This window comes from Alternaria arborescens (assembly GCF_004154835.1).
Source record: "Alternaria arborescens strain FERA 675 chromosome Unknown contig_8, whole genome shotgun sequence".
Taxonomy (NCBI): Eukaryota; Fungi; Ascomycota; class Dothideomycetes; order Pleosporales; family Pleosporaceae; genus Alternaria; species Alternaria arborescens.
This window is the reverse complement of record NW_021167863.1, coordinates 236,492-259,608: the sequence shown is the minus strand read 5'-3', so window position 1 is coordinate 259,608 and position 23,117 is coordinate 236,492. Positions and strand designations below refer to the sequence as shown.

Below are 23,117 nucleotides of genomic sequence, written 5' to 3'. Positions count from 1 at the left end.
CGCATAGCCCTCGCTACATTTGAAAAACTCAATTTTACTCCATCTTTCTCCTACACAAGATGCACATCCCTGTAGACCCCAAGTATTCCTACCCAATAGAATGCATAGCCATCGCCATCGCCCTAGCCTGGTCTTCATTCCGCCATATATTCTTCTTAGCTTTCATCTTCAGCCTAAGCTCAATAGTAGAGTCAGTACTGAAACTATACCGAACATTGGCTTCGTACAAGTAGGGTCCAATATCGTCCTCGCTAATGCCGTTGGCTGGCGTAATGGCCACGTCGGTGATTTGATCGATGTTGAGATGTGTAGTCGACACAAGCAAGGCGTCTATGTTCGAGCCATCGATCGTGTCGTTGTCACTGTTTAAACTCATTGCCTCTGAGGTTAGGGAGAGATAATGCGATGATAGACTGCTTGCTTCTCCCATCGTAAATAGAACGTCACCCCCTCTCATATTGACGACAGGCTCGGCAATTACTTCAGTCTGTGCGTGTATTCCTTCTAGCCATTTCAGCGTCGCAGCATCTGGGTTATCGAATTCGTAGCATGTGTTCAGTCTATCTTGATATGGGGATCCGGGCGTAGGGCTTAGTGGGAGTACCTCTCCGTCGTCGCGGCGGACGAAGCATCTACCTTCACTGTCTGGCAGATCAAACCGTGTTTGCGGCGCGCCTACTGCACCACTGGTCTAAATGCAAACGCGCGAGATTAGTATATGTCTCACATGCAGTTTATAGAGGTATGCTTACAATGGCGAAAGTATGTTCCGGTTGTTGGCTCACGGGAAGGAGAACTGTTGACGCTTTAGGTGACAATGAACGTGCACGAGGTCCGCTTCTAGCGAACCCCGGATGTTGAAGCCGTGTCGCACCTCTTAACCGAGTAGGGTGAAGGTTCGTGTCTGCAGTTGATGTAGCGGAGGATCCACCTCCGCGCAGGCCTGTAGGTGCGATGTCTCCCGGAATTGCAATTTCTTTCAACCTTCTTCCCCACCTTCCACCCCATTGCTTGTGCTTCGATTCCTTGACTTTGTTTACTCTTCTGCCTCTCGGGTGCTCCCAGCCCCTGTTATCACGCTGTGTCTGACCACCTCTGCTACTCGGTGGCTGAACGCCAGCAAAAGTCGTCTCCGAGCGGGGTACTTGAGTCGATATGAGCATCCCTTTTGCCGCTGTAGAGAACGATTTACCATTTCTGGGCCATCCAGTAGCATCTGCTCCCAATCCTGGTGGTTTCTTCTCTTGGTACTCCATCAGAGGATGCCGTTTCGAATACGTCTTGTATCTCGAGCCTGAAGGCGCAGCGAGAATCGAACGACTGATTTCCCCTGCTTTCGAAAGAACTGTCTGCAAAGGGCTCTGACTTATGACAGGAGCTGATTCAGCAACTCCTGGTGTAGATACGATAGAAGGGTAGCCGATGGTAAGGTACTGCGCGTTCCGCTGTTGGGGTGCAACCTGAGCTTTAGCTGTGATATGGCCATAGCGAGGGAGATATCGCGATGGCGTAGGTGATCCAGAAGGGCGACGCTCACCCGAGACTGCCATACGCTCTAGGTCGTGCCGTCTGTCGGTTGATTCGCGTCTCATGACCGCAGTAAAGCTATCGTCCAGCACTGTTGTGCTCAGATCAGGCTCTCGCCGTCGCAGTTCCTCTTGTAGTCTTACGTTCACATCACATAGCAATGATGATGCTCGGCAACTGTCATCGTCAGAACTTTCGAACACGTCGGCTTCGGATGAATCGGCTCGCTGGCATCTGGGTGGGTTTGGCATTGGGAGTATAGGCGGCGGAGGAGGACGTTTTCTGGCCCACCTCTTGTTGTCCCTTGGGTTTACCACATGACTTCGCAGTGTAGCATCAGTACCTTGATGTTCTTTTGACTCCACGTTGTTCCATAAAGCGAACTTTCTACTCGCAACTGGATACGAAGGGCTCATGGAGTGACACGTCTCATTCTCACCTGTCGTCGCACTTTGAATATTCGGTGGTGCCAAGATTTTGTCGATTCGAGGTGACCGCGGTCCATCTCTTATTGGTAGAGACATTTGAGGTCCAAAATACTGATCAAAGACTGCCTCGGTACAAGCCCTACGGATAGAGCTATCGTTCGTATCTTCAGAGTCCGGAGTATCCGAGCCTTGCCTTGTGCCTATCTCTTTGAAGAGTTGGCCATCTCGCCTTGTGTCAACGGTAAATGATCTCCCTGGCGTCTCTTCTGTTATCTTGTCAATCTTGCCAGCACGAATGATCGGGAACTGCGATCGCACACTTTGCGGTGCTCGACTTTCCGGAAGTTCAATATAGTGGATCGGAGAAACAACTCGAAGAATACCCTCCTTGTCGACAGATTCTTGTAAAGAAGTAGAACCAAAGGGTTGACCAATCTCATTGGTGTCAGTTGTCTTCCAGAACGATTTGGAGTCGTTCCAGCCTCCACCACGAAGATGTACGATAGGTGACGAGATATCCGGTTCAGAGTATTCCTGACTGTCCGATACGACCCGTTTAATAGATGATGTTGGTGGGGAATGTGTCGTCAAATAGTCCCGCTTGTTCGAAGCTATGTAATTGCCATAAGCATCCCTCCCATTGCTCAACGGAGACATTGGACATATAGGCCGAGAGAAAGGGCTTCCTGGTGGTGTATATTCTCTGTTTCCAGTCGACGGAGACATTGGTGGAAAGAGCGAGAGATTGACATGTCTCGAAGGGAAGGGGCGATCAGAATTGCTGGTGGCCTGCCTAGGGGAGCCTGGCTCATCAGAACGAGGGCTGAGAAGCCCTTGTGCGAGGCAACCCGACGCATTTGTATCCATCTTCTCGGCACTGTAGTCGGAGGGTGGTAATGTGTTGTTGGAGCAGATGGCGTGGTTCGTGCGGGTCACAGAAGTTGTGCCGTCGTAACTTCCTCGTAGAGAAGGCACGCATTCCCGCACCCCAACTTGCCCGAAAAGCCCCTCACTTGGATCTCCCGTAGCGTTTCGACTATAATTAGTTGAAGCTGTCGAGGATATCTTTAATGGATCTGATCGTAATATCTTTGGGTAACCATCGCAGTAGCTCACTTTGGACTCAACTTCACTGGAGCACATGTCTCCCAGAGTATTACCTGTTTGCCTTCTCTCGGTCGTCGTATCGGTCTTTTTCCCACTATCCCAGCATGAAGATTCTTTCTTGTCATTCATGTTCTTGCCGTCCAGAACTGCACTGACTAAACTCTGTGTTTCCGTCAACTCATGATCAAACTCTTCGAGGAGATTCAGAGAAAATGGAAACGATGGGGCGCCCTTATAGTTTGTGGATATAGAACGAATAGCGTGCAACCTTTTCTGATATGCTGATCCATTTCGTAGGTGGCTGCGGATGGGAATAGGCGGGGGCATTATATGTGGCTCTGCAGGAGCTGTACAATGGGCCATGACGGTGGGATGTCGACAAAAACGCCAGGATCGTCAATGCGAGTCACATAAAAAGGATATAGCCTGGCAAAGGGTGTGAAGTTTAGGACGTGAAGCATGGACAATTCAGAGAGGGATGACCTGCATGACTGTGGGAAGCACGGTTTGTGGCATGGGCGTTTGTCACTTCAACATATGTGAATCCGGCCTCGGTGATCTGCGTGTAGACACGTCGACTCACCGTCATTGGTGGTGATCAAGACTCGAATGTATGCAGTGCTGCGTTTGCGACGTTGACCGCCATGTTGACATGCTTTGCGCAAGGGTCTGATAAAAGTATACATGTTAGGGGCGTTGTCATAGGTAGTGGTATATTTACACAGTCATATAGTTGGTTACCTCGATCAAGTGTTAAATGAGCTTGTACTTGCGAGAACCTATAGAAAATCAACCGTATTGTCCTACAAACGCCAAAGCTTTAATGCTGACAATGCCCGAAGATGCTGTCGTGTATGTACAGACGTATAAACAAGCAGAACAGGAGTGCTCACTAGGATATCTCCACTCCTAACCCACGACTAAACGCCACGTAATATGCCCATCGGTTCATGTGAAGTGGAAGCCAAGACCCAGCTGTCCGCCATCACTCGGCTTCATGTTCTAGTTTCTTACCCTCGTTCTTGAGTTTCTGGTGTACGGCCTTGAGCGACTCGAATGTTAACATGGTCGTGACCGCCGCAGGTACAGCGCGGACCATGTTAGTACCCATTCCGTTGTAAAAGGCTCTCCATCCCTCTTCTTGGAGGATGACGGTGCATGTTCGCAAGATACCGCGATACCTCGGTAAGTTTATCATACCATCCGACGAAGCTGTGCCTGGTGGGCGAGTGTGAAATCGGTCGTGTTGGCCTCCCCGGAACGATACATGGTTGTCCGAGTGCGAGGGTAGCGACCGTTGCTGTGTCTGCAGCCGAGTGCGTAAGACCTCGTGTGGGTACGTCGCAGAAGTCGCAGTCATTTTGCTCAAGACTGTTGCCAATGCAATAGCAAACCAGTGCACGTCTTCTGTCTTGGCGTCTGTCTGGCCCATCTCCAGACCGGTAAACTTCATCTTGAGAAACTCATATAGCGGGAATTGAATAGCGACGTGGGTGAGGCCAAGCAGTGCAGGTGTAAGGCCTGAGTAGAAGGACATGATGCCTTCCTTGAGGTACATCTTGCGAAAGGCATCAAAGGTGCTTGTGTAGTGCCACGGCGGCCGGTGTTCGGGCGAGGCGCGGGCGCTGACTTGGGACATGAGCCTTGTCTTGATGACCCATATGGGATTTGTGACTAGCGTCGAGCAACCACCAGCGAACAAAGAGGCGATGGTCCTGGCCAGCCATTTATTTTCTGTAGATTGAATCTTGTCAGCAACTGGAACTCGGACGCCGAGTGCACTACTAACCCATCTGAGGATAGAGGACGTTTTTGGTAGATTCATAAGTGCTCATGTAGACAGCCCAGGTTGGAATGTATCCGAGCAGCATGGGGCCGAGTCCTCGGTACAGGCCGCGCATGCCATCCTCGATCCATATGACTCGTGCGGTGCCGGTCAGGCCTTTATAAACTGCGCGCGTTGGGCCAGTATATGTCCTGGGGCGAAAAGAGCCCTGCGCCTGCAGGCGGGTCTTGATGACATCGAGCGGGCACGTTACAATGCCCGAGGCAACTCCAGCAGAAGCTCCGCACAGTGCATTGACGGAGCTATCGGGGAGTTTGGAGACCCTGACGGCGAGAGCGGTAATGGGCGAACTCCACGTACTGTGCGTGTTTGAGGATGACATATCTCGCGGTTCAACTGTCGCGGCGGATGGCGCATACCGATCGGGAACTTTAGTCGGGGACGGCGGCTCGGAATCAGTGGTGGACATTAGGGATACTGCAGTCGTCGACTTGTTAGGGCCATTCGCGCCAAGTGCGGAGACAGAGGGTGCATGCATACAGGCCGTCGTCCCCTTTGCGGTGCCTCAGTGTTGCGGAAACCCCGCAGCACTTGAGTAACACGATGACTAGCGATTGTTCGGCTCCATTGACAGGCGGACGGAGTGTGAGGAAGTCGCGGAGGGGATGGTCGTCGGTCAGCCTTTGCCCGGTGCGTGTGTGTGTGCGCGAGGAAGGCTGAGGGGTTGCGTTGCGGTGCAGAGCTGGGTTCGTGGATCAGACGTCAGAGCTAGCGTGGAGCACGAGTGAAGTTGCTTTGGTGGGTGGAGACCAGGCGCTGATTAAGGCGAAGGCCTTCTGCGGGCCAAGCGCTGCCCGCCGGCCTATTGGCTTTCGCTTCTTTCGCATTACGACCTCACCACCTCCGACCGTCAAAACTGCAATTGACGACAGCACCCGCCTGCGACTACTCGAATCCGCCGTCGAACAACCGCAACCATGTCTGCCCCGTCTCTCGCCCCCTACATCATGAAGCGGCCGTGGCTGCAGAAGTGGATGAAGCCGCTGGCCAACTGGTACTGCAACGCCGCCGGCTACAGGCAGCTCGGTCTGAGGTACGGAGCCCCCGATACGCATACGGCGTACAGAGCAGGATATACGGATGCTGTGGAGAGAACAGCGGGCTGCGAACCGATGGGCTGACGGGATCCATGATGCAGGGCCGATGACTTGCTCCCCGAGGAGAACGATGTCGTGCAGACTGCCCTGAAGCGTCTCCGACCACAGGAAGCCTACGACCGTGTCTTCCGTCTGCGCCGAGCTTTCCAGGTACTGCCGAACCAGATATTCAGGACACGGCAAGCGTCGCTAATCTACGGCAGCTCTCCATGTCCCACCAGCTCCTGCCCAAGGAGGAGTGGACCAAGGCTGAGGATGTACGAGTACCGCCACTACCATCAACACCAGACGCTGACAATGCACAAGGACACACCATACCTTTCCGAGCTCATCACCGACATCGAAGCTGAGATGCACGAGCGCGAGGACCTCGAGGCTATGGTTATCCAGAAGAGGCAGAAGAATGCCGCCGCCAGCAGTGGACACTAGACTGTACATATCGAGTCTGGCATGATCAATTTGAAGCTTGGTGGATCGAGTCTGAGGGCTGCGCGATAGAGTGTACCATACCAACTTTTTTTGTACAGGACTCATCTCCATCAGAGTATACTTGTTCGTTTTCTCTCTATGCGCTTTCATGCGCTTCTACAAGCCTTGGCACAATCGCAAGTTGGTTTGTCTTATTATGTGCTAACAATGACTTCTTTTGGACGGTAACGGCATGACTCCAGTGTATGCGCCTGGCAAGCGTTGACAAAGCGCAACAAGCTCGGCATATGTGGTGCTTCTTCATCTATCCATTGTAGCAAGAGAAATGAAAGGCCAAGTCTGTATACGTTACAGCCACATGTGTTCATGCGTCCCTTTCTTATGTCATGCAATTTCTCGATACCCAATTATCAGGGACAGGAGGTACCAAGTGCGCGGCCAAAAAGAACAGAGATGGAATGGGTGTAACATGCAGTGCACATCATACGAGACGGATTTACTACAGGCCGTTATGAGAAGCGGACCGTGTGTCGATCGCTTCAAACGAGAATGCCGAGTGTCAGGGTTCCGGATATGTCAGCGCCACGCTATCATGTGCTCAGGCGTCAGCTCAAGCGCATCGCGTCAGTCTCTCAATCCACGCAACCAACAACACTCTACATGATTCACCAAATTGTATCAACAGCAACAGTATTAAAGCAGACGGTACGTTGTCGCAACCTTGTTCCCATCATATATCCTAACCAGATGACGTCAGACCTCCCTATTCACGAGAACGACTAACATTCTGTACAAACCTCAAAACATGTCTCTGAGACGCTCAGCTCGCGTTGCAAGTAATATCACGCCAGTACCATTGGATGTCAAAGCCCAGGACAGTGTTGCGAAATACGAGAAAGTCAGCAAAGCGAGTGTACCTGCGAAGAAGCGCAAAACCACAAAGGCGCCTGCCAAAACATTACCCGATGCAACCAAGAGCGAAAGTACTACCAACGGAGCAGAAAGCTCGGATTCAGTGAATCCAGCGTCATTCCTACCAGCAACGCCCCTACGCAAGAAGCGCAAAGCGGTATCGAAGTCAACATCAGAACCAGAATCGCCACTAAAACCACCATCGTTCACACCAACACCTGCTGGTGCCAGCATCTACTCCTCTACGTCTTCATTCTCTCCCCCTAACCCCACCACTCGACCAGCAGCTCCTCATACCACAAACGCCAATTTGGCCACTCCAAATGGCTCGCACGTGGTGCAAGCCTACGCCTCGTCTCCTGCAAAACCCGCTGACCCTTCGCCTGCCAAGAAGCGAAAAGCAAAAGAGATTGTCCCGCCGGATGTTGGTGCCATCCCCCCCGCGAGCACGGACATAGATAATCTGTTGAAAGACGCAGAGGAGTTTCTTATCAAGACAGATTCTAAATTAGAAAGAGTTGTAAGAGGACACAAGTGTGAGATTTTTAGTCCAGATGGATTGAGAGAAGTAGTGAGGCCGTTCGAGTCGCTGGGAAAGGGGATTATTGGACAGCAAGTAAGTACGGCTTGGTAATACTGTTTTTCATTAGGAAAATTGAGGAGAAATATGCAGAACGAATCGCTGCAGACCATTATAAAGAAGAAGAGTCTGGACGTATGTGTATGACTAACAATCTACCTATAGGTATCAGGCCAAGCAGCCGCATCAATTCGTGCAAAGTTTACTGCTCTCTTCCCTGAGACACACCCTTCTTTTCCTTCTCCCGCCCAGGTTCTCACCAAAGATATCCCTACATTGCGTACAGCAGGTCTCTCCCAACGCAAAGCAGAATATATCTATGGAATCGCCGAGAAATTCTCTTCCGGTGAGCTCTCCGCTGAGATGCTGGTTAGTGCTAGCGATGAAGAGCTCATCGAGAAGCTAGTAGCGGTGAGAGGATTGGGACGATGGAGTGTAGAGATGTTTGCTTGTTTTGGGTTGAAGAGAATGGATGTTTTCTCGACTGGAGATCTTGGTGTACAGTGAGTTATTTCCCTGTTTTGGAGAATTCGTTGAACAAGATGATTGACGTGTTTGCAGACGAGGCATGGCCGTATACGCAGGCCGTGATGTAAACAAGCTCAAGAACAAGGGTGGGAAGTGGAAGTATGTACTCTTCATGTAGTTTCATGTATCGGGCAGTCCACTAAACGCAAAACAGATATATGACCGAGCAAGAGATGCTCGATATGGCTTCCAAGTTCAAGCCATACAGGTGCGTTTATCTCTACCGCAAACTCTTCTTTACACACACACGTTAACCCATCTCCTTGCTGCTAGGTCGCTCTTCATGTGGTACATGTGGCGGATTGCCGATGTGGATCTTACTGTTCTGCAGAAGACTTGATCAACAGGAAGTGACCATTGTGCTGGGTCACATTGGTCCTTGCGGTAGGACAAGCATGTACATCATGTGGTCTATGTGTGGTGGTGGGGTGATGTACTGCTGGGTAGAGGTGGGGCGTGGGTCGCGGGCGGTACAGGCCGTTTCCCCGCTGGGCATAGAATACTTGGTTTATGGATCAAACATCTCGTAGAGTGCCCGTCAACACTTGTGGTTTATTCGATGCACAAGGGTTTGTTGCTCAAATGAAATACCCAGACAAGAGGTTGTTATGGCTCGTAGGCGCATGGAAATTGTCATTCGATATCTTTCTGGTTGAATATCGATAACATGTCATACTATTCTGGTATGCTTGGCCTCGAATGTCCACAGCAAGTTGGCTTCAGAAGCAGACAATGCCAAATGCATGCTGCCATTGTGTTCCTCTGTTTGGTTGTTTCCGTTCGTAATGGCAATTCATGCTTGCACCCAGCCAAGCGGGACGGCGTTTGCATGACAGCAGCCATCGCTGGCAGCCTGCAACGATCTTAGTGCACCATAATAGTGGTAAGACGACCATATGCGCTGAATAGTTCGTCTTCGGTCTGGATTGTGTTCCTCTCTTGCCATTGAGAAGCGCTTTGCCTGACGCTGTGTACAAAGTACTTGTATGTTGGTTTGCATACGACAAGAGAAGAGAACACTCAACGACAAAGGTGTATACAGGTCAGGGGGCGAACGGTGGTTAGATGTAAGTTGTGACTGCACGAAATATACGTGGGACATGTGTTGACTTCTTATCCCTACCTCTGCAGTGATACAGAGCACAGGATTGCAAAGCTAAAGTAGCCTTCTCGGCAACATCGGATCAGTTTTGATATGTACGAGATGCATACAGCACCCATGTGCACTTCATGGTCTATAGCTTGGCTCATCGCGCTATGGGTGAAGTTTATAGTGAAGCGACTTCGTTAGGTAGTAGGTCAGTTGTTGACCACTAGAGTTTGCGGCTGAACTTACTCAGTTTTCTAAATTCTCCCGGTTGCGGATCTACGACGCTGGAATTCCCGATGTTCTTCCAGCCGTCATCTGTGGAGGCACATGAAACGGACCCACCAATCGGCCGGATAGTTTTGTACCAGTGACGCCGCGCAATGAGATGAACAACAAAACGACACGGATCAGGGAAGGTTGCAGCGAATATCTCATTTTGGAAGAAGTAACCTGACAAGCGATGTCGACCACACTGACGTTGAAATGATAATAAGTTGGGTTGGTCTACAGAGTTGCTCGATTTGAGCGTCGCGCCTGGGTAGCTGCAAGCATTAGAAGAATGGCAATGTCGATAAGCAATGGGTAATTCTGGAAAAATCCGGGCACTGAAACAGTAGCAAATGCCGACGTCATATTAGCTGATGGCAGCGACACATGAAGCTGGGTGCGTGCCGCGTGGGTGGAGAACAGAAGCCTGAGGCTGGAAATGAGAGACTAATCAATGCGCGTCAAGCAAATAGCTTGGCCGGATGGATCAATGGTGAGGCTGTTCCTCGGGGGGACGGTCGATAAGCGAGCCGGTTCATCGCAGGAGGATGCGGAGAGCTGGAATAGCGAAATGAGTCAACAATGCAGGTCTGCTGGGCGATATGGACATAAAGGGGAGACGGGTAGACGAGGCTCAAAGCAGTCAGCAAGCTCGACTAGGCAAGCTCGAGAGGTAAATATAACAGTTGCTTTTATTGTTCGGCGTTGGGGTTGGGGCTCGAGAGATTGCAACGGCTGCGCTTTGCCTAAAGCGGATCGGATGTAACCGCATTGAAACCATTGGGTAGGAGCTCGTGCCAGGGTGGGCAGGGGTGGGGGACATGGTCAGAGGCCGCGCAATTCACGGTTGCTTGTTGTGTTTCGAGTCGGCCAGACGGTGGCAAAAGAAGAGCTTTGGATGCGCGGACATGGAGCGAAGGTGCCGCATTGCCGTTTGGTGAGCGGTTACCAGCAAACACTAAAAGGTCCGTCGACAATGGACAGAGACGTTGACGAGCAACGGATTGCTGCGGGCAGTCTAGCGGATGGTCGTCTCCTAGGGTGACGGAGCGGCGATCCAAACGCCATAGGCTGTTTGCATGTGGTGCATGTGCTGTGCATGGAGCTTATCAGGGCAGGCAGCGCGTTCAGAGCTTGAAATTGGGAGCAGCGCGCTCGGCATGTGAAGCTAAGATTTACAAGCAGCGGGAGAGAAGGGATCATGGATGGGGGAGCATGGCGAAGAAATGGTAGCCCTCGCCTGTCAAACCACACTGTGGCACTCCGCACGCGCGGGACAGGCCCTGGGTGGTGCAGTCACGGCGACACATTATGCGGGTAGCCACGAGCGTGAGCGCGACCGCGAGCACGAACAAGTGCGCTCGTCGACGACTTGCCCAGCTGTCCGTTGGCGGCAGGACAACCAGCAGCCAGGGCAGCAGCTTTCACTGAGCGAGCTTGCTTGCTTGCTTGCTTGATCGATGATGGTGGGCACGCTCTGGCCGCCTATGATCTCCACCCGGCCCTACTAGCGTAATTAGCGCCTGCCTGGCCTGGCACCACCGCGCTCCCCTTTTCTCGCGCCGCACCCCATTTGAATGACTTTCTGCCCTTCCTCCCTCAGTCTTCACCCACTTTCGCTCGCTACAGACGAACGCGCCTTCTCCATTGCGCCTCTGGGACTACTCCATTTAATACTGCCTGCTTTACTTGTTAATTCTTCCTCTCGCTCCAGCATCTTTCCACCACGACCAAACAGCCCGCCGAACCCACGCAACTGAAACCGAGCGAGTAGTCTTAATATCCCAGGTCCGTGTTGCCCAGTCCACATTTCTCAATCGCCTCTGTCGACGCGTCCGCTGACTTTTCCTCCCAGTTACCAACCCACGCCAACTACACAAAATGCCTTCCATGATGAAGATCGCCCTCCCTGCCCTGGCTGCTGCCAGCGGTGCCTATGGTACGCTCTACGAGACTCAATTAACTGCCTCGTTGCTTGCTAACAAGTCCGCCAGCTGCCTGCAGTACGTCTGCCACCATGACCATCCAGAACGCCGGTGACGCCAGCGCCATCGCCTCGTGCTCCACCTTCTCTGGTAACATCGCCATCGCGACTGGCACCACCGACGACATCTCCCTCAACGGCGTCAAGAAGATCGACGGCAACCTCGTTGCCACCGACAACTCCGACATGAAGCAGATCAGCGCCAGCGACCTCGAGGAGCTCGACGGAGAGATGCAGCTCGATGGCCTCACCCGTCTCTACGCTGTCAACTTCCCCAAGCTCAAGAGCGTCGACTCCATCAAGTGGAACGCTCTGCCCAACCTCCAGGAGATCGGCTTCACCGCCGAGGTCACCAAGGCCAACAAGGTCGACATCCAGAACACCGCTCTTCGCTCGCTCAAGGGCATCAACATCGAGGAGGTCGACACTGTTTTCATCGCCAACAACGGTTACATTGATGAGATCTCTATGCAGCTTGGCAACGTCTCGACCTCGCTGACTCTTGCCGACAACAACGAGGCCGTCAAGGTCGACCTGCCCAACCTCATCTGGGCTAGCAACCTGACCTTCCGATTCTGTGCTTCAGTCTCAGTCCCCTCCCTCGAGCGCTTGAACGGCTCTCTCGGTCTCTACAACAACGGTTTCGAGTCATTCGCTGCTCCTAACCTTACTTCCGTCGGCGAGGCTGTTGCCCTTGTCGCCAACGAGAACCTGTCCAACGTCTCTTTCCCCATGCTCGGCAAGATCTCTGGCAACCTCCAGGTCGCCAACAACTCCAAGCTCATCGAGGTGGATGGCTTCCCCGCTCTTAAGAGCATCGGCGGAGCTTTCGACATGAGCGGTAACTTCACTGAGTAAGTCTTGTTTGAATCGACTGTGTCGTACAATTTACTGACCCTTTGTAGCGTCTCTACCCCCAAGCTCAACAGCGTTTCAGGTGCCTTCAACCTCCAGTCCACCGACAACGTCACTGAGACTTGCGCTACCTACAAGCCCCTGAAGGAGAAGAAGCTCATCGAGGGTGGCTACAAGTGCGAGGGCAAGCTCATCGACCCCGCTGGTGAGGGCCACAAGGGCACCAAGCAGGGTGGCTCAGACGACTCCACTGGCGCCGCCTCGACTCTCAGCGCCGCCACTGGTGCTCTTAGCCTTGCTGCCATGGCCGCTGTTCTCCTTTTCTAAAAAGCTCATGACGCTGGCGTTCCTTAATTGCATAGACTACCCCTACCATCTGACTTTCTTTGATAGCGTATAGCATCAAGCGAGCAAGCGCTGACGTTGGAGTTCAGCATCTGAGGACTGAAGGGCTTCTGGGGACGGTTTCATGGTTCAGCATGTAACAATTGTATGTATCACTTGGCTACGAGGGTCGAGCAGACTGTTAATCCGCGGTACACTTAAGTCTGCTCCGCGATATGGAGTGCAGAATTGCAAAAGGAGTTGCTTTATTTGGGATAGTGGCATGCAGTCTTTCTCTTGAACCTTGCTCGTATTCTTCGTGATATGTGTCCAATTCTTGGTGCTTCGATATTTGCCAGTCATTGTAAACTTGTGTCTACTAAAATAAAATAAAAAAGACTTCCTTTAACTCTCACAATAGATCAGTAGCACTGAAACATGGCCATGTATCATATGTGACTGAGATGTTATCTTGAACGTTGTAGTCCCTTCGCCGTGATCGCCGTCTAAATATGAGTGTTTGATAGGAACACTCTAGACTACCGGACTCCATACAAACCTCACATCAGTTTCACCTTTGTCGAGGTCTCAACGAACCCGCAGTGGCTGGCGGCTCTGCTCTGGCGGTCAAAGTCACGCATGCGAGAAGGACAGTCCCATAAAGGCTCAAATCAAGGTTTGTCATGGCGAGTAGCTGCTTTCCAGGCGTCCTGAGGCGTATCACATGCGTAGTAAGACGGAAAGCGGGCTCTAACGTGCGGGCCGCAGTGGCTAAGTTCGTATAACAGATGACGTGGGTAAACAAATGGGCCTCTTTTGTAAGTATCACAGACTGCCCAAGGCCAATCACGCTGCAATGATCCCATGTACCGGCGGCCTGTATAATGCAGCCTCGCTCTTGACAACCGCGGCGCGATAGATGTTGATGTTACCGACCCATGTTTTCACGTGCGCATTTTAGGATGCAGCTGGTGTCGCGCATTGGACGCAAGACAACTTGCCAGAGTACACCAAGCAGTAATAGTGGCCAGAGAAGCATTGTTGCCGGCTCACCAAGTCTTTCGGCGAATTATGAAAGAATCACAGACTACTATATTTCCGAAGCGTCGTCATCGGCGGCACTATCGCGATTGATCTGCACTTAGCGTCATTTGCATGCTCGTCGCGCTCAACGGTAATCTGTACTGAACGAGTTGCTCCTGTAACGCAATTGCGCCTCTCCTTCACCCCATCGCTGCTTTCCTGCTCTGTACCACCGTGCAGCCAGTCAGGACCCTGCTTTCACTAGTCATTACTGTCTGTCGCTTCCGCTCTTGCTAGCCCGCCTTCGCTGCGACGTCACCCGCAACATTTAGTTCCCACCCTAAACGTCGCGCGCCCCGGCGCTCCCAACCGCCAAACTGGAGAGGCCACAGTCGCAATCGCCGCCACTTCATTCACAGAGGGAAACCAGTAATACAGACAGCGTCCGAGCGCGTAGCTCATCGATACGCATATCTCAGGCTAGAGGGGAAGAGGTGGAGAAAGAACACGCGGGACCATTCCGACTCAACATGCTTGCAGGAAAAGGATACTCGTGGAAGGCCGCTAAAGCACGGCTGCCACCATCACGGCAGGTCATACACACGGTGCGGAACCCAAGGTTTCTGGTGTCAGTCGGTCTGGTTACCGCGATTTTGCTGCTATGGCGGTCAATGGGGTCCGCAGCACAAGAGGTGCAGAGGTACGTCACACGATTCGTATTTACAGAGCTCCAGCAGAGGCCTCGTCATGATTCGCATCGTGCTGATGCTAATCTTTTCATACCAGATTCTACTGCTTCGGCCCCTCAAAACCTCCAATGCACATGACAGCGAACGAGAACGAGGACTGGCATGCGCATCTAAACACACCTGTGATATTCAACCACCACAAGCCAGTAGAGGTCAACTCCACCGATATCGAGCATGTAGATCTAAACAAGATCACATCGACCGTCGACGCAGCGAAGAACAAGGAGCGCGTCCTGATCCTTACTCCGCTTCGCGATGCCTCATACTACCTTGCGAAACACTTCGACCTCCTCACCTCGCTCACTTATCCCCACGAGCTGATCGATTTGGCTTTTTTGGTCGGCGATTCGACCGACGATACTATGGCTGCGTTGGCAAAGGAGCTGGAGAGAGTGCAAAACAACCCTGAAGTTGCTTTCAGGTCGACGATGATCATTGAGAAGGACTTTGGTGTCACACTCTCGCAAAGTGTCGAGGACAGACATAGCTTCGAAGCACAAGGCCCGCGGAGAAAGGCACTAGGTAAAGCCAGGAACTACCTGCTATACACTGCGTTGAAACCAGAGCACAGCTGGGTTTACTGGAGGGATGTGGACATTGTCGATAGTCCGTCCAAGATCATCGAGGACTTCGTGGCACATGACCGGGATGTCCTTGTCCCTAGTATGTGTTGCAATACCATCTTGGGGCGCTAGCGCTAACAATACACAGATATCTGGTTCCACCGCTACAAGGAGGAGAACGGCAAGATGGTCGATATCGAAGGGCGCTGTAGGTTTTCCACAACTTAGCACTACGGTCTTCACTAACGGGATTCAGTCGATTACAATTCCTGGCAGGAATCTCCCGAAGGTCTCAAACTCGCTTCCACCCTCAACAAAGATGTAGTCCTTGCAGAAGGTATCACTCTCTTCATCTCCCTCCCCACTATTTCTATTCGTTAATTCATCTTTATAGGCTATAAACAATACCCCACGAACCGCAAGTACATGGCCAAGATGGGCGATTGGCGCGCCGACAAGGATGAAGAAATACCCCTAGACGGCATCGGTGGCGTTAACATCATTGTAAAAGCAGACGTGCACCGTTCTGGCATAAACTTCCCAAGCTACGCATTTGAAAACCAGGCCGAGACAGAAGGGTTTGCGAAGATGGCTAAGAGAGCAGGCTATGGCGTTTATGGGTTACCGAATTATGTCGTATGGCATATCGATACCGATGAAAAACCTGGCAATGCTTAGTTGGGAGAGGAGAGTGAGGTAGGACAAGTGAAGGAGAGTATATACCTTGGAGTCGGGCGCACCTCGCATTAGAAACACGGTTTAGTTGCAGGCGAACCTTGGAGTCTCTTTTAGATGGGTGGATATGTAATACTTTGTACGGGTATGAGTATAGAGACCGCGGCGCAGCTGCCCTTAGACGATACGATAACGATCTCCTGTTTGCAACCACACAAGGTTCTATCCCCTGACATTGTCGTATAAACAAGCCAGCGTGTAGGTCGCGTTAAAGACAAGATACATTCATGTGATGGAATCATGGTGGACGCACAGTATTACGTGGGCTCTGTATCTTATGGTGGTTGATTTCAGGTGCATAGTAATAGGCTTCTAGTATATCACCCTCCTTGAACCATACCGTTGTACACGTCTTCCCCCTCAAGCATATCCGAATCGTGACAGACGTGCCACTTCCTTCAACTTCTCGTCCCTTGCCAGATTCTATGTCTCCAAGCACAGCAACCATAAAGTCAAACACCCCGATAGTTCTTCAAAAGCTAATAACCAAAGCACGCGTACTCAACCGGCCGGCAACAGTAGGAGTGGATCCTAGTGATCGTAAATGCCAGAGTGAAACTTGCGCTCGTCGTAGAACTTGGCAGTGATCTTCCTGCCTCTGAATTCCCATCCTTCATCGAAGCGGTTGACGGCGTTGAGGGCACTGAGAACTGACTGGAAGTGGATATAAACTACGCCGTCCTGGTTGTTCTCATCTAATTGAACATGCTCAACTGGACCAAACTGGTTCTGTTAGCATGTGTACCTTCGTAACTTTCGAATGGAATTTACCTTGTTGCTGAACGCTTCACCCATGTCTTGTCGGATACCACCGTCGTTGCGTTCGGCATTGGCTTCCCAGTCGACACCGTCCACACAGCCCCAAGTGACCACAACAGCGGACTCGGCACCAAACTTGCCAGGCTCGTCTTTCTGAGTGCGCATACCACCACTGACATCCCAGACCTGTTGTGACTTGACCTTGCCGTTTTCGTCGTCGAGAGTGCTTGCACCCTGTGGAACCTTGCGTTTTTTCACTTCTAGATGGGTAATAACACCATCGTTGTTTTTTCCGAGACCTTGGCCCTTCTTATAACCCATTTTAGCCATCATTGCTTCCGCCTTGCTAATCTTAGCGCGCTTGGCAGGGCGTTCTTCGCGGGATGGCTCGTTGTCTGCATCTTCCATTTGAACGTCGGGGCGCTCGAACCGGACTGGTGGTGCAGATATAGTCGCATTTGCATAGCGTACCGGCGGTGCAGAGATAGTCGCGCCTTGATAGCTCGGCGGAGGTGGGGGCGGAGGGTTATCGTCGGTGACTGATGGAGGCGGAGGCGGTACGACATCAGGCTGTTGCTGGGATAGGCGCATGCGACGGGCATAAGCGTCTTCTCCTGACAGGTCAGACGAGGGAATTGCAGAGCTATCTTCGTAAGATGCAGGCGGGGCGAAAGACGGTTTGGTAAACGTAGCAGGCATTGGGCTCGAAGAAGACGCTGAATGGGAACCGTTGATCTCCTCACTGCCGTCACGAGACTTGTACTGAGCGGCAGCTCCCCGTAAGAAAGCTGTGAAGCCTTCCTTCTTGCGCCGGTAGCCGCCACTGGCCTTGTATGCTCGAAGGTTGGAGTACCGCTCGGGTTTGTGGGGAGCTTGAGGATTCCACTGTCCGAATATCTTGTTGAACTTCTTCTGCTCTTTCTTCCTTTGCTTCTCCTCATAATTGCGGATCCTCTTTTCTTCCATAATCGACAAGTCGTCCTCTACGGTGCTGCGGTAATAGTCGATGCCATGCTGCTGGTTGTTGGCCGGACCAGAACCCGAAGAAGAGAGGGGTACAGCTACAGGCATGGTGGCCTTCTTGATGGTTGGGCCAGCTTTCTTGGCCTGGGGACGCTTGATATTGTGTGGGTTATGGAAAGCTACACAATCACATGAGTGATGCTTCAGGACAATGGTACGGAGCAGTTCAGATAGATACCAGGTGCTTTCTTCTGTTGCTCGGCCTTGGCCTGTTCCTCTGTATATTTGACAGGCGCAGCGGAGATGGTAGCCGAAGCATACGGATTTGGAAGGCCTTTCTGGGCGTAGGGGTTTGGAAGACCATAGGGGTTGGGCAGGCCTTGCGCCTTCTGCGGCTGCTGAGACGCCATGCTGATATCGATGTGCGCGCAGGCGCGACTTGGGGTAATGCGAATGTGGCTGCCCACGTCAATAGGTGAAAGGCAGCGGGGGAAGCTAGAGTGCAGGAAAATGGCTAGATTAGTAACTGTTTTGTGGATGCACACTACATGGAGCAGAGGCGGCGGTTGGGGTTTGTGGTTGTGGTTGTAAGGCTGTTGTGAGGGTGGTGGAGTGGCAGGCGCAATGTCAAAGGCCCGCCAAGCACCCCAGCCCGCGCGTATCGGCGTCGGTTCCCCACGCTAAGGCGTTAGCCGCATTACGTGTGCATACATGCAGGAACGCCCATTGCTATCCTGTCATACCAAATCCTTATCCTTGATAAGTCATTTCCATATCTCTCGATACATCTGAGCAGGCTCCGGTGTCCGCATTAGACCTTAGATTTTCCTTGCGCGTCATAGAAGCATCAAGGTACCATGGCCCTGAACCCCAGCGTTATGAGTGTCCATCTAATCGCAACCGCCAGATCCCCTATCTAGTAATCATCATGTCTCCAACCACTTTAGAACACGCCTTCTCCAAGGACTCGACATCGACCGCTGTCATCGTCCCCGGCAGCCCTGCCTTGACTGTCACGTACAAGAAGCTTGCCACCGACGTGAAGGCTTTCCAACAACAATTGGCAAAGGTCGGCGTTTCTGCCGAGGCAGCTGTGTCCATCGCACTGCCCAACACGTATGAGTTCATCGTGTCCTTCATCGCTGCATCATGGCAGAGAGCTATCGCAGCGCCACTGAACCCGGCGTACAAGCAATCCGAGTTCGAGTTCTACATCGACGACCTGAGCTCAGCAATTGCTCTGGTACCAAAGGGTGCATTTGCGCAAGATGCGGCAGCTGTCCGCGCAGCAAGGAAATACAATGCCGCCATCGCCGAATGCTATTACAATGGCAGCGAGGTCGTCCTGGATGTGAAGGAGGCTGGAAAGCTTGCGGGTAAAACCGCGCCCGTCCAGTCTGCGCAGCCCGACGATGTCGCTCTCGTGCTGCACACGAGCGGTACTACTGGACGACCCAAGGCTGTACCTCTGACGCATCGCAATTTGTTGCGCACCATGAAGAACATCCAGGGAACCTATGAGTTAACACCCAACGATCGTACCATGCTGGTTATGCCTCTCTTTCACGTGCACGGTCTGCTCGCTGGGTTTCTGGCTCCCTTGGCGTCGGGAGGCTCAGTCATTGTGCCGCCCAAGTTCTCCGCCTCCGAGTTCTGGAAAGACTTCAATGAGCACAAGGCAAACTGGTATACCGCCGTCCCTACTATCCACCAGATTCTGCTGAAGAGTCCCCTTCCGAGCCCGATGCCCAAAATCCGCTTTATCCGATCTTGTTCCAGTCCCCTTTCGCCCAAAACGTTCCACGAACTTGAGAAGGCGTTCGGGGCCCCAGTGTTGGAGGCATACGCCATGACAGAGGCTGCGCATCAGATGACTAGTAACCCCCTTCCTCCCAACCAACGTAAGCCCGGCAGTGTGGGACTTGGCCAGGGTGTCGAAGTTAAGATCCTTGATGATGCTGGCAAGGAGGTACCACAAGGAAGAGAGGCAGAGATCTGTATCCGTGGTGAAAACGTCACCAAGGGATATCTCAATAACCCAGCTGCCAACGCCTCATCTTTCACCAAAGACGGTTTCTTCCGTACTGGAGATCAGGGCAAGCAGGATGCTGAAGGATATGTCATCATTACTGGTCGCATCAAGGAGCTGATCAACAAAGGTGGTGAGAAAATTAGCCCGATCGAACTGGACAACGTCATTGCACAGAATCCCGCAGTATCTGAAGCCGTGAGCTTCGCCATCGAAGACGAGATGTATGGCCAAGATGTTGGTCTTGCGGTCGTGGTCAAAGAGGGCCATGCGCTGACTGCGGGAGAGCTGAAGACATGGCTGACGGATCGCGTTGCTAAATTTAAGCTACCGAAAAAGGTATGTCGACGTCCAATCGAACCCAGCGGTGTGAGACATAATCTAACAAATGGCAGATTTTCTTCACCGATATCATGTACGTCAACAACAAGAACAACAATGGAGATGAAACATGCACTGACTACGCACTCACAGGCCCAAGACTGCAACAGGAAAGATCCAGCGACGCCTTGTTGCCGAAGCGATGCTCAAGCAAGAACAGCCCAAGGCCAAACTATAGACACTTTACTAGAACTATTCCAAATTGCCATGTGCCATACAATTATACCATTCCGGGACAATCGACAGTCTCTTGGCCTAGATGTAACATACTTGTTCGACACCTCATCGCGTGGATAGATTGGACAGAACGATGTCAGATTTCTTCTCTATGTCTTTCGCCCCTCTCCAAAATTGCGTGAATCGGTCAACCTTACTCAAACTATCTTTCACGGTGCGGAGGCGGTTCGCGTGTATTGTTCCCAATAAGATAGCGTGTTCGCGAGGCCGACTGGGACTGGACTCCGCCTCTCTCGCCGCTGCGGATCTCATCCATAACTCTTCAAACTCAACAATGTGAGATCCTTGGATATTCAAATCTCATTCTGACTCTACAGAGCAATGATGCGGCTGGTGAGTGTTCAATAGTATAGGCGCGACGTGTTAGGCGGCGTCTGTCAACGCAGATAAATAGGCTGAGTCCACAGCACCTTTCCGACACAAATGCTGTGTTTCTTCGTTTTTGTTTGCTTTCCCATCTGCGGAATACTTTTCAACGACTCAACCGCTTTGAAGCAGGCTGTACTGCCCCTATCTTGATTCGTACTTTTCCCGATGTTTACTTTTCAACCACCTGTCTGCAATACTCACGTCGCCCTTTAACTTTTTATCTGACCACTCCGGAGACTACTGTTTTCCTCCTGGACCACAGGATGTCCACTAGATCTCCTTTTCGTCCCATCGATAAGCCCTGCATGTAAGGCTCGATTTGGCAGGTTGCTGGCATCATCCCTGCCCGTCATGTCTCAGGTTATACATCTAGGGACTGGCACTATGCGACCCACCCAGCAATCAAAGAGTACACAAAACTCGACAGCCAGCCATATTCCCTTGGTCAGCACTTCAACGAGTCGCTCCCCAACAGTCACTACCGATACTCCAACAATAGCAGACCTAACATCTCCTAATATGCCTTTCGTCGATACAGCTTCCAGCGCCCCCTCAACACCACGCTCATCTCAATCGTCGTTGAATGATCAATACAACACATCGCCATCTTCCACCTCATCACCACTGAGACCTCAAAGATCGAGCCTAAAGCCCAGTCTTAAATCTTCCGAATCGGTGACTATGATCTCTAATAGAAGATCGTCACCACCGGCGGTGCGGTTCGCGGAGCCAGATCCTCTGCCAAAGCCACAGACCTGGCCAAGAGCAAGACCGAAGACTATTCAGCTACCAGAACCTTTGGTCAACAAGATACCGAATCCTCTCACAAAGACTCAATATCATCATATACCATCGTTTACAAGTCCAACTACGACCTTGATGGAACAGATCGATAATTTCCAAGCGTGGGGAACACCAATATCGCCAACTCCCAAACGCCCAGTCTCTCTTCCCGTACGCTCAGCTGGATCGCTTAAGGTTGTTAGGAAAAGAGTAAGCAGTCTCAAAGCCAGATCGGTTTCTTGTCAAGAGCCCGATTCAAGATGGGAAGGAATTCCACTACCAGCTCATTTTACACCGCCAAACGTAGACTTGAAGTCGCGAGTGGCTTCCTACCAGTCTACCAAGTCCACCAAGTCCATCAGGTCTACCAGGTCTACCAAGTCCACCAACCTACGTATCTCTACTCAGTCGGCTCCAGTGGTCTTAGAGCCTTCGGTGTCCCCGCCGCCAGGTCAATACAACCCTCTAGACCACTACATACCTTGCCTGTATCCTTCATGTACCTTGCATTATACGCCTGCTCGTACGGGATCGAATTACTACCTACCTCAGAGCCCGTATAACATGTCCCGTCTTCACGGCTATTGCCCACGCCATGCCAACCAAGATTTGAATCAGGCCAACGTATCGTGCAAGCGCAAGTACGAGGATCTACGTCAGAGCGCCGGGCGGAAGACTCTGGGCGTCATAGCTGCAGAGTTTGAAATACTGAAAGAGGGCTTCAGACGAGAACGCCGACACAAGGATGCCGCACTAGTACAAGAGCAAAAGCAAAGAGTGTTGGGTGTCCGTCCGATATCCCTAAATCAGAAAAGTAATGGGACAAAAGGAAAACCAGGAGCCCAAGAAGATGCATGGGACTGGCGCTATACACTCCGTCCTTGCACATCTTCACACTGCAAAGCCTACTACACCCCTTATTCGAACCATTACACCTACTACCGTACACCGATTTCTGGCTTTCTCCCACAGGAGACTCTTTGCTCTGCTTGCGCGAAGACTGAGCTTGAAGGCTTTGTTGAGAAGATCAAAGAGAAATGGGGGAGTAGGTGTGAGTGGGATCATAAGGAATGGCACGACTGGTACGCCAATGCTTGTAATGATCGCACTATGGAGCAAGAATATTGGATCAAGGCACAAGAAAAATGCGTTAGAGAGAGGGGGCCTCCAAAATGGGTTGGCAGATTGAGGGATAGTGTTGTAGTGGAGGAGAATGCTATCGAACTGAAGAGAGAGAGGAAGAGCCTGATGAGGAAGTGGTTTGGGAGCATGTCTGCGTAACGCGATATCTTGTCAGTAGGGTATAATGATAACCGGGCTTGAGTTTGGATCGAGGCGTAGTTCACAAGCATGCCAATTGGCATTATGTTCCCCCAGAATTTACATAAGAATAGTCCCGTAGTCATACATCCAGGGATATCTCTGCATTGTCTTGGCACCAATACGCACTCTATTGCAGTAGATTAGAGGAACGACCTGAAAGTGATGTGCAACTATGAACGTGTAATGATGGTATGTTGTTCGATTTGAATCAAGTCGAGTCAGTTGGCTG

At 51.6% G+C, this 23,117-nt stretch overlaps 9 protein-coding genes across 10 annotated transcripts; 6 read left to right on the top strand and 3 right to left on the bottom strand.

Annotated features, from left to right (window-relative positions):
• Positions 1 to 88: 88 nt before the first annotated feature.
• AA0111_g4284 (hypothetical protein) lies at positions 89 to 3,389 on the bottom strand (the record flags this gene model as incomplete). Of its 2 annotated transcripts, none has more annotated exons than XM_028650268.1 (2): positions 89 to 691; positions 753 to 3,389. In XM_028650268.1, the coding sequence occupies 2 exons, from the start codon at positions 3,387 to 3,389 to the stop codon at positions 89 to 91; spliced, it is 3,240 nt and encodes a 1,079-aa protein (XP_028508106.1). The 2 variants fall into 2 exon arrangements, with proteins under 2 accessions (XP_028508106.1, XP_028508105.1); XM_028650267.1 differs by having other exon boundaries at positions 753 to 2,681.
• Positions 3,390 to 4,047: 658 nt separating this feature from the next.
• AA0111_g4283 (hypothetical protein) lies at positions 4,048 to 5,317 on the bottom strand (the record flags this gene model as incomplete). Its single annotated transcript, XM_028650266.1, has 2 exons — positions 4,048 to 4,796; positions 4,852 to 5,317. 2 exons carry the CDS (start codon positions 5,315 to 5,317, stop codon positions 4,048 to 4,050), a joined length of 1,215 nt encoding a protein of 404 aa, XP_028507955.1.
• A 508-nt stretch (positions 5,318 to 5,825) lies between these two features.
• Positions 5,826 to 6,434, top strand: AA0111_g4282 (hypothetical protein; the record flags this gene model as incomplete). Its single annotated transcript, XM_028650265.1, has 4 exons — positions 5,826 to 5,941; positions 6,047 to 6,155; positions 6,209 to 6,262; positions 6,312 to 6,434. 4 exons carry the CDS (start codon positions 5,826 to 5,828, stop codon positions 6,432 to 6,434), a joined length of 402 nt encoding a protein of 133 aa, XP_028507954.1.
• Positions 6,435 to 7,239: 805 nt separating this feature from the next.
• On the top strand, positions 7,240 to 8,794 carry AA0111_g4281 (hypothetical protein; the record flags this gene model as incomplete). The annotated part of the gene is made up of 5 exons (XM_028650264.1): positions 7,240 to 7,962; positions 8,092 to 8,429; positions 8,488 to 8,553; positions 8,609 to 8,662; positions 8,728 to 8,794. 5 exons carry the CDS (start codon positions 7,240 to 7,242, stop codon positions 8,792 to 8,794), a joined length of 1,248 nt encoding a protein of 415 aa, XP_028507953.1.
• Positions 8,795 to 11,692: 2,898 nt separating this feature from the next.
• On the top strand, positions 11,693 to 12,977 carry AA0111_g4280 (hypothetical protein; the record flags this gene model as incomplete). Its single annotated transcript, XM_028650263.1, has 3 exons — positions 11,693 to 11,750; positions 11,806 to 12,649; positions 12,701 to 12,977. The coding sequence occupies 3 exons, from the start codon at positions 11,693 to 11,695 to the stop codon at positions 12,975 to 12,977; spliced, it is 1,179 nt and encodes a 392-aa protein (XP_028507952.1).
• Positions 12,978 to 14,527: 1,550 nt separating this feature from the next.
• AA0111_g4279 (hypothetical protein) lies at positions 14,528 to 15,987 on the top strand (the record flags this gene model as incomplete). The annotated part of the gene is made up of 5 exons (XM_028650261.1): positions 14,528 to 14,697; positions 14,784 to 15,409; positions 15,458 to 15,517; positions 15,566 to 15,646; positions 15,704 to 15,987. 5 exons carry the CDS (start codon positions 14,528 to 14,530, stop codon positions 15,985 to 15,987), a joined length of 1,221 nt encoding a protein of 406 aa, XP_028508132.1.
• A 588-nt stretch (positions 15,988 to 16,575) lies between these two features.
• Positions 16,576 to 18,176, bottom strand: AA0111_g4278 (hypothetical protein; the record flags this gene model as incomplete). The annotated part of the gene is made up of 3 exons (XM_028650260.1): positions 16,576 to 16,767; positions 16,816 to 17,945; positions 18,005 to 18,176. The coding sequence occupies 3 exons, from the start codon at positions 18,174 to 18,176 to the stop codon at positions 16,576 to 16,578; spliced, it is 1,494 nt and encodes a 497-aa protein (XP_028508133.1).
• A 518-nt stretch (positions 18,177 to 18,694) lies between these two features.
• AA0111_g4277 (putative peroxisomal-coenzyme A synthetase) lies at positions 18,695 to 20,354 on the top strand (the record flags this gene model as incomplete). Its single annotated transcript, XM_028650259.1, has 3 exons — positions 18,695 to 20,134; positions 20,191 to 20,210; positions 20,270 to 20,354. The coding sequence occupies 3 exons, from the start codon at positions 18,695 to 18,697 to the stop codon at positions 20,352 to 20,354; spliced, it is 1,545 nt and encodes a 514-aa protein (XP_028508141.1).
• An 812-nt stretch (positions 20,355 to 21,166) lies between these two features.
• Positions 21,167 to 22,846, top strand: AA0111_g4276 (hypothetical protein; the record flags this gene model as incomplete). Its single annotated transcript, XM_028650258.1, has 1 exon — positions 21,167 to 22,846. The coding sequence occupies one exon, from the start codon at positions 21,167 to 21,169 to the stop codon at positions 22,844 to 22,846; it is 1,680 nt and encodes a 559-aa protein (XP_028508142.1).
• Positions 22,847 to 23,117: the final 271 nt, after the last annotated feature.